The 14,043-nt window shown below is 36.9% G+C and overlaps 1 protein-coding gene across 2 annotated transcripts in view; it reads right to left on the reverse strand.

Annotated features, from left to right (window-relative positions):
- The window catches only part of SH3BGRL2 (SH3 domain binding glutamate rich protein like 2), a 58,905-nt gene that overhangs the window by 3,070 nt on the left and 41,792 nt on the right, over nt 1-14,043 (reverse strand). The window contains exons 3-4 of one of the 2 annotated variants that reach the window (XR_013441201.1): nt 3,014-3,094; nt 617-741 (exon numbers count right to left, since the gene is read on the reverse strand). Coding sequence is in view for 1 of the 2 variants with exons in the window: in XM_036069427.2 (XP_035925320.1) it covers nt 3,014-3,094 (81 nt within the window). In the remaining variant the exon portion in view is untranslated. The remainder of the gene's footprint in view (nt 1-616; nt 742-3,013; nt 3,095-14,043) is intronic. The other variant, XM_036069427.2, reaches the window with a different exon arrangement.

The following is a 14,043-nucleotide window of genomic DNA, read 5'->3' on the forward strand; positions in this document are numbered from 1 at the left end:
AAAGGTCAGTTGTTGCATTGGGTTGACAAGAAAATTCAGCCTGGTGATGATATTTTAAATGTCAGGAAGGGAGATGTTGGAAATCACAATAAATCACCCCCATGTGATTGATGACAGCAAATCCTAGGTTTCAGGAGCAGCACAGATTTCAATCACAGCCACCCAACCTGCCAAATGTCAAAGTGGAAGGGAAGCCACATGTTTCCAAAGACTGTTGAGACTCCTCTCAGAGGCACTACTCCCCCCGTACCCAGGTGAGTGGGGTGTGTGTGGGTACTTCACTTGGGGCCTGCGGAGGGCAACCACACAGCACCAGTATGGCCAAAACTCTTAGTAAATAAGCTGCTGCCCCAATTCCCCCAGGGCCACCTCTGGCCCTCCTCCCAGGAGAGCTCCATGTTTCAGCCACTAAACAGATACCTGCCATGGCGGGGGTGGGGGAGGGTGGGACTTCCAAGACATGCTCCAGCTAGCTCTGGCTGGTCAGTGCCCAGGATTTACTAGCTGTTACAGTACTTTGAATATCACCCCTGAATGGTAGGGATCCCAAAGCAGAAACTTCTACTCCAGGCCCTGCTTTGAGTCTAATTAAACAACAAACTTGATGGTTTTCTACCTGAAAATTATTGGTGAAAAGGCCTCCTTTTCTCTTAGGTATGTACCATGATGGGTTGGCTTCTACTGGCTCCAACCAGCCAAAGGAGGAAGTGGGCTCCCCCAGGATTTCCATACTTTCAATTTCTTGAGAAAAGTGAGAAATCTGTATTTTAAATATTAGCAACACATTTAAATTCTTTTCAAAGTTCTGTGTAGGAGAGACGCATCCAGAGCCAATGTGGCCTATAGGCCACCATTTTGTGACCTCTTACCTTCCTCTGCGCTGTCCATTTTTGAGAACTGCCCAGAGTCTACCTTATACCTGGGCCTGTTGGGCTTGTGAACGTTCTTCTCCTACCATCTCTCTACTCTCTCCTCACTGTGTATGAGCAATTACAGATGCTAATGTTGTTTTATATGTTCATTGGCAGGCTTTCTAGCCCTATTGTTTATGTACGTATACTGCAGAGAGTGAGGGAAAGGAAAGGAGAAAAGGGGGCTTCCATCTTTTAGTATATTATACCCGTGAATACTCTGTCTAGGCCTTTGAGTGTGGACTGTGGATTGAGTACGTATTACTACCAAGGTAAAAAAATAAATAGATAAGTGGGGCGGGAGGGGAAGCTGAATTGCTCTTAAACATATTTTCACCTCTCTCCTATGCAGTGTTAGTTGCTATTAACCCTTAAGGCCCTGAATGATTCATGAGAGAGGGTTGCACAAACACTGCACCATGGACTTCCACTCTGGTTCCATGTGCTCCTGCTCATACGATTGACTCAGGGGCTGGAATATGGTGTGCTGAATGGGTGGGGTTGCCCAGAGCCTTTAATGCCCTTGGAATGGTCTACTGAAATCAAGTAGTTGTCAATGGCATCAGAAGACCAACTTTAATACTGTGACCACAAGTCATGTGAAAATGCATATTTTATGGATTATAGGCTTCCTGGGAAATTTATGAGAGAATAAATATTTTTAAAGAGTAAAAAAATCAGCCTTCAGAATCTCTAAGGAATCTACATCTTCAGGGGAAAATGAGAACAAAGATGGCAAGCGCACAGTATTTTTTTTTTTTAAGGTTTTTGCATAGATAATGATGTCCACTAGATTTATGCATACTTTAGATTACTCCTACCCATGTTTTTTCCAGGTCTTTGAAGATAAATCTGGATTGTTTAATATCTTTGGATGAAATATGTTATAAAAATACTACAATTTTCCTAACAAGTATTCCAATGTTCCATCTTTATAAAAATAGTTGTAAGAACCTTTAAATATTATATGTGTGGGTTTTGCCACTGTTTAAAACATATGCATGGAAACCACCCACAACCATCTGTGGACTTAGTAATGTAAAAACAAAGCAAGATTTCACATCGGCTATGAACTGCGGGTGCTGGTGTATAATTTATATTATTGATAGTCTCTGCTTTCCTCCCATAGGTGTTCCAGAAACGGTACAGATCCTGAGTAGCCTCAAAAGACCTATTGCTGACAGACATCAAAGTACCCAGTAATGTACTTTCATTTCAATTCAGTGTTAAAAATAGATACTTTAGAATTCAGTCTCAATTTGAAATATAGCCAAAACCTCAACTGCCTTGTATATAAAGATTATAAGAAAATACACCCAAAAAAGTTAATATGCTTATCTCTGGGTGGTGGAATAATAGGTGATTTTTATTTTCTACTCTATACTTTGGTATTTTCCTAAATGAACCTTTCCTAAATAAGGCTACTTTCACAATCAGAAGAAAATAATATTTTTAAAGGGGGAAATAATCAAAATATTACCTTATTTAATAAAGAAATTCTGTTTTTTATTTTGAAAGTGAATCTATACGCTTCACAAACTTGTAATAGTATATATAACTTCTGGTCTAAATATTAGAAAAGCTTGAGCCTTTTATGTTCCATCAAAGACATATGACATAATAAAGTAGCTTCAAAAAACATTTTGATTTAGTTTAGGAATTATAGTGTTTTTTTTTAAGGTTGACCATTTATTATTACAGACCATCTCCCTTCCAATGTAAAGGAGTTAAATGTGCAAAAAACCTTAAAGATATGGCTTTGATTCTGCTATTTCAAAAAATGTAAAGTAATGTAAACTTGCACTTTAAAACAGAAAGCACTTACTACCTTAAATTTTTCTTGGAAGAAGGGGGGTATAGATTTTAAATAAAATAAATGATAGATAAAAATAAACTCTAATATACAACAATTGAAAATTGGAGGAAAATACCCTGGGCTTCTTCATGCATTTTTACACTGGGCAGTCCCTGACTGTGCATTTGAGCGAGTGAAATTTAAAAATTTAGGAGACTTACACATGCATTCCTCTAACATCTTCAATCTCAACCCCTCGAGACAATTCAAGAAAGATGAATTTTAAAAAAAGAAAAGATTTACCTACCTTTGATGCCAACCGTGGTTTCAGGCCTAAGAATGAATAGACTGTGTTGCTTTCCTTTGCTTCAAAAAAACTGTCATAATCCTAGAAAAAAGAGGAAGAGAAAAGAAAAAAAAAAGCAAAAATTATCAGTATTTGGTGCTTTTGAAAAATTCTTCATGGAAACGAGAAAATGTACCATTGCTCCATGCAGGCCAGGGAAGGGCTACATAAATCTACTGGATTTGCTCTGCTTGAGCATAAAAATTTCTCTGAGTATGATGATGCGTGTACCGTGTTTTTAATGCAAGGCCTGTGATAGGACTAAAATGTAAAACACTGACAAGACCAGTGAAATCGGAACACGTTCCCTTTCCCTCTTGTGCCAAACTAACATTTATTTGTGTGAAATCACTCTGATCAAAGATTTTACTTCTAGTGCTTCAATATGAAAGGCTGACTCCCAATTCCATTCTTGGTATTTTGTTATCTAGGGCTTTAAAAAAAAATCACTGGGTAAACAGAAAGCCATAAAGATCTCCATGTGTCAGTACAAGTGCTTCTATTCTGCTTTTGAAGTTTTCCACATTCTTTCAGACTATGTCTTCAGAGAGAATAAAAAGATCAAATAAAACCTAGAGGAAACTATATCCTCTGTAACATTTATCTTTGCCTCAGACACAGAATCATTTTTTTCTTCCTACTTTCACAAGAGAGACCAACAAGGAATTCTGGTCCATGTGTTCATCAATTGTTTCTTTTCAAATGTTTGCCTAGATATAACTCTATGGTTTCTAAGTTGAGGTAAAGCAGTCTTAAAATTTGGTACAAGTCCCTTTGATCACTTTATCTGAAGGATAAATCCGAAGGATAAATGTAAGCAGACAATGATCAGAATCATTTGTAGCCATTTGCTCTGTGCCGGGTGCCTTATAATCAGTACTTCATTTAATCCCCACCACAGACCACCAGGTTGGAGACTGGCTCGGAGCAAAGAAATATTTTGCCCAAGCTTAACAGGCAATCCGTGAAAGAGCTGAGATTTGGGGCCAATTCTCATTGACATAGAAATCAATGCTTTTTGGACTCTGTGATGCTTCTTGGCCAAGAGGAAACCAGGTATGGGGCACCCTGTATACCAGTCACTGAGCCCCAATGAATCCACTGCTGAGCTGAGCCAATGGCATCACAAATATTTTTGAAACCTGTCTAGGAATCTAAATGAGAGTCCATGACTTAGAGAATGGAGATTTGCTTCTTGCAAAGGATGCCTCAATGATGAAAAAAATCTTTGAGTTATTTCACTCTGTATAGAGACTCTCTTGTTCAAATGCTTTAGCAAGTTGAGTCTCACGTGGTTTTGAAGGTAGCTTGATTTTAATTCACAATCATCTCAGCCTCAGGCCTTCCACTCCCTGCTCCTTCCATAGATCTTCAGGTGGTAGCTCCCTCTGCAATTCAGGAGTGGGCCTAATACAGTGCACCGCCAAAGAGAGCCTTCTTGACCTGACGAGAAGGAGCAATCCATCTGAAAAGGGAGGCTCGGCAAAAAACGTACTTCAAAAATGGCATTTTAAGCTGAAATCTGAAGGGGGAGAAGAGTTGACCAAGCAAAGGGTTGGGACAGGGGCATTGAGGACAGAAAACAGCACTGGTGAAGAGGGAAGCTGGCAAGTCTGACAGGGACAAGCGTATGCCAGACTGTACCAAACCAAGGAAGAGATTTTGAATTTTATCTTAAGTACAAAAGGAAATCATGTATAGGTTCTGAGCAAGGGAGCAGAATGAGCTAGTTTCCCTTAAGAAAATAGCTAAGTTAGGGGCACCTGGGTGGCTCAGTCGGTTAAGCGTCCAACTCTCTTGATTTTGGCTCAGGTCATGATCTCAGGGTCCTGGGATCGAGCCCCACATTGCACTCTGTGCTCAGAGGGGAGTCTGCTAGAGATTCTCTCTCTTGCCCTCTGCCCCTCTCCCCTGCTCACGTGCACACTCTCTAAATAAATGGATAAAATCTTAGAAAGAAAGAAAGAAAATAGCTAAGTTATCTGTGTGGAGAATGGCTGAGACAGGCCAACAAGAAGGAAAGCAGGGAGAAAAGTCAAAAGAGTATTGTGGTAATCCAGGTAAGACGGTGGCAGCCTGAACCCGACCCATGATAATGGAGATAGAGAAAAGTAGACAGACTGGAGATAGATTTCGGAGGAAGAATTGATCATACTCAACTGTGGAACTGACCTTTGTAACTTGACAGGAAAGACCAGAGAAAAAGCAGATGTGAGAGTAAGGCTGAAGCTGTTTCAAAATGTTCAGTTTGAGCAAGTGTATGAGACATCTAAGTGAAGAAGATACCAGCTGGGCAGCTGGAGGTTTCTAGTGACTCTAGGATATTACAGATTTCATACAATTTTACGGAAAATTTTACAATTTTTTATAAGAAAAACTATGTCACAAATAATACAGGTCTAACAGAATTTAGGCAAAATCCTATGAACTGAAAATGTTACAAATATTCTTTGTAACAAAGGTATTTCCAAATAGTTGAATATCATTTCACTGATCTGGGTTCAAGAAATAATCCTGTTCAATGCCTACTTTCTCTGCCTTTAACATCACTATGGCTAGGGGGTTTCTTACCTGAATATTGAATTGGATCCTCCCAACAGTTTAGAAATTGTCACTTCAGGTAATTAACTCCTTTCAAAGCAACATATATAAGATTTGGTAATTAACTTTAAAAGCAGAATAATTTAAAGTCATTAATTTTTAAAAATGAACGTTAGAATAGTACCTGACACACACCAGGTTACCAATATTTGTCAAGTGGATGAATGAGTTGTGTTTGCCAATTAATGACTGATGTGCCATGTTTTAGGTAATCTCATGCTAATAACGTAATTTGAGTAACGGGTTTTTAAAAATTAAATAAAAAATTTATTTTTTGATATTTAAAGGTCTGATGAATCTCAAAGTGTAAAAGGTTTTATTTTTTTGTCATATTTAGGCAAAGAGTAGGTGGTCGATAATTTAAAATCTAGGATTTCTTACTAGTTAATACCTCCTTTTAGAGATAATAAATTAAATAGTATGACTGAAATAATTTAAGCGTAAAATTGTATTAGAAATTTTAAAATCACATTCTATTAAGATGTAAGTTCTTATGGCCTTAGGCATTCCCCAATAAAAGAGAAAGATCTGCTTTCTTATCAAGTTCATTTGACTTATGAGGCTTCTACTTTTAAAAATATATTAAGGTTTGTACTGAAAAAGTTAAAAGCATTGTATTTTAAAAACTCACTATAAAGCTTCGAAATAGGCTTGCTGAATTCCTTATAGTCAAAGATACTCTCTCTGAAGTGTCTGTAAATACACATCTGCAAATTATACATTTCAGCACAATCAACCTTCTGTAACTATACAATATAATGATCAGTTAATATTACCTTTGGAGAAGGTTACAAATATACAAGGCATATTCAAGATAAAATTGCCCAGTTTCAGAAGCTGGTACATTTGTATTACACGTAAGACAAAAGATGAAAACTCACTTTGTTTCTAGTGCTATGAAAAGAGAAATTTCTGGACTACGTAGGTATCAACATAACTGAGCACTATTACTAATGGAACATCTATCTAAATGCTGCAATTTTAAGAAAAATAAAGCAAACTGAACAGCCGTTAAGAAGGAAAAAACAAAAGCTTCTGTCACCTATACTTCTGTGTGTGTTCAAGTGAAAACCAGTGTCAGAAAATTTAGAAGCTCATGATAAAATCTACAACAGGTGAAGTGTACAATAGCCTCATTCTTCCACAGAGCTCACGTAAGCACATTACCTGTACACCATGATGAGACTATTATGGACTAGACAAGCATTTGAGACAAAGACCTTAAAGTTCTTTGCCCTTTCAGTGTTCCCTAGGAGAACCGTGAGGAAAACCCACAGCAGCCACGCTGCTACGCTGCATCACTTCCCACGCCACGTCAATGACAATTAAGTGACAGACCCGTATTATTTCTACATGCCAAGGGCATATCCAAACAGGAGGCTGTGGGGAATAAAAACAATACATGGCTTATAAGGAAATGGTGGCAGCAATCGGGCCTAGCTGAGCCAAAGCAAATTTGGTTTACCCAAAAGAAGAAAAAAAATCTTAAATTCTTTCTAAGACAACCAGCGTTACTGCTGCTGCAGCTGAAAAAATGCGCAGAGGCTCCTTCTTAAAATCTTTCAAGCCTGAGGGTAGCCTCTGAGCAGTATATCTTGATTCAGTGGTTAAGGACCATGAATGCTATGTTCTATTTTATAAAATCTTGGTATAGAAGGAAAAAATAGTTGACAGTTCCAATCTTGGTAGGGTATATAAGATGTATTTTTCTGAAACAGCTTCATTCAGCAATTTCTATGCCAAACACCAAAAATATGGGTAAGCCCAAAGCTGAGGATTTTAAGTTCCTAATCCCTGTTTAACATTTCTGACCATGCTGGTACAAGATGGCAGAGCAAGCACATACATCTACCCAAGCACCAAATGAAATTGAATGGAAAAAAAAAAAAAAATTGTGTTGAACATAGGAAAAGGAACCAGCAGTAACATTTTAAGAAATACCCAAAGCGGTTAAGTGAAGAGGCTAAAATTAAGAGAATCTCGTGGATATTGACATTTATGTCATTCTCCTTTAAGCCACAGGGATTTAGTAAAATAGGATAATATACCCTCCTCTATGACTACGCACACAACTAAACAGCTCTATAGAGATTAGCATTTATAGGTTTATAACAAAATAAATGTTTATATATTTTATAATAATTATTACAGTCACAGAGGAGAATGTGATGTATAAACTTTAGCAATGTTGTGTGTGTGCGTGTGTGTGAATCAACATGGGGGAGAAATGAGAGGAGCTATTAAGAATGATTTCTCTTCATCTTTCAAAGAAAAACGTGCTGTCTAAAGCTTTAAATCCAGGAATATAGGCACAGGCTGGTGATAACTAAGAAAACTACAAAGCAGAACCTCACAGGAGAGGCTATCTCTTGGGAATCCAAGGGAGGGCACATATAGCCGGGCAGAGGAAACGTGACTTTTCACTTTTGACCCTCCTCTATTGTCTTAACATTGATAGTATTAACATGGCCTTAGTGTCTTAACAGTTTTGTTTTCTTTTCATTAACTCTAACTGCATAAGGCTCAGAAAGAGAAACATTTTAACCTAAAGAAAACCTCCAGTGTGGACCCTATTTAAGATACACCATGAAACATGCAACTGGGGCAGCCTGAGCCTGTCTGGATGAAGGTTTTCAATATTCACGGCACAAGCCATCGTTTTCATGAAAGACACGTCCCAGGGATTCATCACTGTAGAATACTGCAGCAAACATCTCAGTGAGGTGAAAATGGGAGATTAAACATTTATAGACAGAAGAATAAAAACTACGATTATATAAAAGAGATAAAACCGCAAAGAATATCTAATTAAATTGTTATGCTTCTGGGCATACAGCTGATCAGCAAGCGATAAAGAGGAATTTATATCACCCCTTCCCCACCACCCGACTTTTTCCTTTCCTAGTATCTGTGAGGATGTCATATAAGATTATTTACAGTAAAACATCTGAAGAAGATTCTCCTTGATTAGATAAGTTATCTTTTAGACAGGAGGCCTTGGAATACAGATCTTCAAATTCAAATTAAGTTTCTTAAGAAAATTCTACCTGTAGGATAGGTGAGTTTCTAATAGAGGTGATTTTCCCAATAGATTTCATTGTAAAATTTAGAAGAAGGTTCAATGAGCTTCCTCTTGAGACATCTGACTGACTTTTAGTAATAAAATGAGAATGCAAATGCTCAGAACTTTGACAAGGCGGGACCCAACAGAACAGGTTAGCTACCTGCTCAGCTGAAAACATCTGTGTAGCTAGTCACCCATTCACATAACCAATTTTTGGTAAGTATGTTCTGGGTTCCTAGCATTATGCAGAGACTAAGATAAATGTGCCACAGAGCCTGCTGAGGTGAACACAAGGAACCTCAGAAGGGAAAGACATGAAAAAAAAATTCTATGAGATAAAGATCATAATAGGAATGAGGCACAGGTTTGCTGGGCTTAGGGGAGGGGCAGTGATAACCAGAGCCCTAGTTAGAGAAAGCTCAATAACAAGGCCTGTTTGAATTGAGTTCTGAGAGAGAAATAGGGTGGAATTACATAGGAGACAAAAATTACAGGATTTGGTAACCAAGTGGGTATTGAGGTGAGGAAAATGAGTTTGGGGTAACTTTCAGGGCTTTGCCTTACTATCATGTAGATGATGTAGTCATTAAGCCTACATAAATAACATCCATATTTTAGAGACAGAGCACAATCTCCTGTGAATAATGAAAATTTTAAACTTTAGCTTTCCTTTTTTTCTTTCCCTTATTGACTCCAACAACCAGAGTTCTAGTAACACAAAATTACTGCAAGTCAGGCTTCAACATAGGTCAAAATTCTATGACCATGTTCTACTCCATCCTGCCAGAGGATATATTTTATTTTCACAGAGGAGACTTGGAAATCAGCTAATCCTGTGTTTCTCAAATGTGACCACTAAAGAACTCCAGGAGGTGGAGGCAACATTGGACCATCTAGAAGGGGAGTAAACTATGGAGGGGGCCTCTGAGCTAAGCATGGTTTGACATTCTTAAATGTTAGAAAACAAAACAAAGAAAACCAAACAAAAAAGAAGATATAGCAGAGAATTGGTGGTCTGAAAAGACTAAAGTATTTGCCAGGTGGTCCAACCCCTGATCCAGAACACTGGAGGATACATTTTGAGGCAGCCCCTATAAAAGTGAAATTTCTTTGAAGCCTTGTTCAATCTAAAAATTCATGGAAATCAGGCATCCTGCCCCATAATATACCAGTGTTTCTTTGGCTATTAAAAAATGTTTTGCAATGTACTCAAAATCTTCAAGCCAAATGCTGCTTTGGGCAGATAGGCAGTCTTTATTCTATGACTTTGGGCACCCCGGAGCCCTGAGAAACTCAACTTGTTTTAACTTTTACTAGTTTTCATTTCACCAAGTGATTTTTTTCTTCACCTTGAACCCAGATTCTGGGGCCACCAACAATAACCCTTCGTATCTTGATAACAGTACACCTCAAAATATTTTTGTTATTTGACAGAAGACTCTTAAAAGGAAAGAAAGAAAAATGACTCTAAGGAAAAGAAAAAGAGTGGAAGAGCTTAAATGAGAATGTACTTTATGAAATAACATTCAATTTAATGCATTCTTCAAAACAGCTTGCCAGTTGCAAACTATTATTTCAAGTGACTGGAAACAAACTAAATAGCCCACACTGAGGGAATGATTAAGTTAATTATAATAATCCACCCAAGGGAATAAGATGCAACTTCTAAAAAATAAGCTTATAAGGACATGGAAACTATTTTTGTTAGAGAACAAAGCAGGGCACAAAATGGTATATATAGTATGATCAACAAATGTGATTTTAAAAATTTAAATCAGCTTGTAAGAAAAGAGAATGTGCATAGACCAAATGTTTACAGTTGTATTTGAAAGGCAGTATTTATTGTTCCTCCTTTCTCATTCTCATTTTTCAAATATTCTCTACTTCCATATTCATTTTAGTGCTGGGAAAAAAAGAAACAACAACAATAATAATGTTGGATAACCAATTCAGTATGAAAATCTCTTTAAATATCTCTTTTTTTAAGATTTTATTTATTTATTTGAGCTAGAGAGTGAGAGAGAGAGTGCGCATGAGACAGGGGACAGAGGGAGAGGGAGCAGGGAACCTGACTCAGGGCTTCATTCCAGGACCCTGGATCATGACCTGAGCCAAAGGCAGATGCTTAACTGACTGCCTCACCCAGGCACCCCATCTTTAAATATCTCTTTCCAACAACTTCTTATGAGACTTTTGGCTGAAAATCATTTCTTATATTTATATGTGGAGATATATATATATATATTCAACTTCAATATATTCAAATTTAAATATATGATTTTTAAAAAATAAAAATATGTATGAATCAGGGACTTGAAAACTGATAATTAAGGGAGTTGGTTCTGCATGCTTCAAAAAGATGCCCAAACACACTTAAAATGTATTATCCCAAGACAATCTTCTCAAAAGTCTTACATAAATACTGCACTTGGAAACAATACAACTACATACATTTAGGTGTTCTGTGGTGTGCTTCTGAGCCTCCACCAATGGTTAGAAGACACTAACACATCTCCTTGTCTCCTTTGATGGGAAAGAAAGAAGAGGAGAGGCCACAAGGAACTATTGCTGTCTTTCTGCACCTCCTTGAGATCAATCTAACCCATCTCTAGTCTACTTTCAGGCATTAACCAAGGTAATATGGGGAAAGGCAGTCAGAGTTGGCCCCCAAATCATTACTTAAACCAAACTTTTCAACAGCTTTAATATAATCTTATTTGATTAACAGTAGACCCAATGCTTAGGTATAAATTTAACATTCTACAAGTATCACCTAAAGTACCAAAATAGTAATTCAATAGTTTTAAAATATAAACAATCTTATAAGTTGCCCCATGGAAAGTGATCAAAATGGTTATTTTTCTATAAAAATATTCTGCCATCTATCTCTCAGCAAACTGTCATCTCTTCCTTGTAAGACAGGACTTAACATGAATAACTCCAGCCACACATTCTACCTCACCCCATCTCTTCTCACCATCATCCAATGGCCAATTCTGAGTATGGGCATCCTTAGCCAAACCTGCACCAACTTGTCTTGACTTTCTAAATGGTCACTATCTTCTCCCCTTTTGATGGTTAATCCACAAACTGGTTAATGTGAACCCAGTTAAATGAAATTTGGTTGCATTCCCATTTCTAACTACCATTTTTTAAATAAAATAATTAATAAATTCAACAAAGTCACAGGACCAAAAAGCAACATATAAAGATCACCTGTGTCTCTATACATGAATAAATAAACAATTGGGAAAGGAAATTTAAAAAATAATTCTATTTACAATACCAAAAGAGTAAAACACTTAGGTGTAAATCTAACTAAGAAGGTTAAAGATTGTATGTTAAAAACTATGAAACATTGCTGAAAGAAATGAATAGAGACACATATCAATGGAAAGACATCCCATGTTCATGGATTAGATGATTTAATATTGTTAAGATGTCAATATTACCCAAAACTATCTAAAGATTCAACATAATCCCTATCAAAATCCCAACAGCATTTTTTGCAAAAATAGAAAAAAAAAAAACTAAAATTTACATGGAATGTCAAGGGACTCCGAATAGCCAAAACAAGTTTGAAAAAGGACAAAGTTGGAGGATTCACAATTCCTGATTTCAAAACATATTACAGAGCTACAGTAATCAAAACAGTATGGTACTGGCATAAAGATAAGACACTGAACAGAGTCCAAAAAAATAAACCCTCATGTATATGATCAAATGATCTTCAACAAAGGTGCCAAGACCACTCATTGGGGACAGGACAGTTTCTTCAACACATAGTGCTAGGAAAACTGGATATCCAAATGCAAATGAATGAAGTTGAACCCTTATCTTATACCACATACAAAAAGTAACTAAAAATGAATTAAAGACTAAATATAAGACCCAAAACTATAAAACTTCTAGAAGAAAACATAAGGGGAAAGCTTCATGACACTGTATTTGGCAAGTAATGATTTCTTAGCTATGACTCCAAAAGTATAATCAACAGAAGCAAAAATAGACAAATGGGACTACATCAAATATTAAAACTTTGTTCATCAGAGAATATGATCAACAGAGTGAAAGGCAACCTAAGAATGGGAGAAAATATTTGCAAATTAGATATCTGCTAAGGGGTTAATATCCAGAATATACAAAGAACTCTTAAAACTCAACAACAAAAAATCAAATAACCTGATTTAAAAATGGGCAAAGGATTTGAATAGACATTTCTTCAAAAATGATATACAAATGGACAAAGTGTATGAAATGCTCAACATCACTAACCATCAGAGAAATGCAAATCAAAATCACAGTGAGATACTACCTCACACCTATTAGAATGGCTGCTCTCAAAACAAGATAAAACCAAAAAAAAAAAAAAAAAGAAAAGAAAATAACAAGTATTGGTGGGGATGTGGAGAAGTTGGAATCCTTGTGTACTGCTGATGGGACTGTAAAATGGCATAACCACTATGACAATTCTTCAAAAAATTAAAAATAGAACTACCATATGATGCAGCAATCCCACATCTATGTATATATCCAAAACAATTGAAAGTGGAATCTCAAAGAGATATTTGCAAACCCATGTTCAAAGCAGTACCATTCACAACAGCCAAGAGGTGGAAGCAACCCAATCCATCAACAAATGTAGTATATACACACAATGGAAGCCTTAAAAAGAAATGAAATCTTGTCACATGCTTCAATGCTATAGGCTAAATGTTTGCATCCCCACAAAATTCATATGTTGAAATCCTGATGCCCAAACACCTTTAGGAGATGATTAAGCCATGAGGGTAGAGCCCTCAAGGATAGGATTAATGCCCTTATAAAAGAGCTCTCTTGTCCCCTTTCACTATATAAGGGCACTTCAGGAAGTTGGCAGTCTGCAATTCAGAAGAGCATCTTCATCAGAACTCAACTATGCTGTCACCCTGATCTTAGACTTCCAGCTTCCAGAACTGTGAGAAATAAATTTCTGTTGTTTGCAAAATACCCAGTCTGTGGCATTTTGTTATAGCAGCCTTGATGGACTAAGACATACAACAACATGGATGAACCTTGAGGACATTATACTAAGTGAAATAAGCTAGTCACAAAAGGACAGACATTGTATAATTTCACTTCTATGAGGTATCTAACATAGTCAAATTCAGGGGTAGAAAGCAGAATGACTGTTATCAAGGTCTGGGGTGGGGTACAAATGGGAGTTGTTTCATGGGTATAGAGTTTCAGTTCTGCAAGATGAAAAAGTTCTGGATATCTGTTTTACAACAACGAATACTTACTACTAAACTGTACACTTAAAAGATAGTAACTTTTACAATGTACG

The sequence above is a fragment of the Halichoerus grypus genome, chromosome 9, assembly GCF_964656455.1.
Source record: "Halichoerus grypus chromosome 9, mHalGry1.hap1.1, whole genome shotgun sequence".
Classification (NCBI taxonomy): Eukaryota; Metazoa; Chordata; class Mammalia; order Carnivora; family Phocidae; genus Halichoerus; species Halichoerus grypus.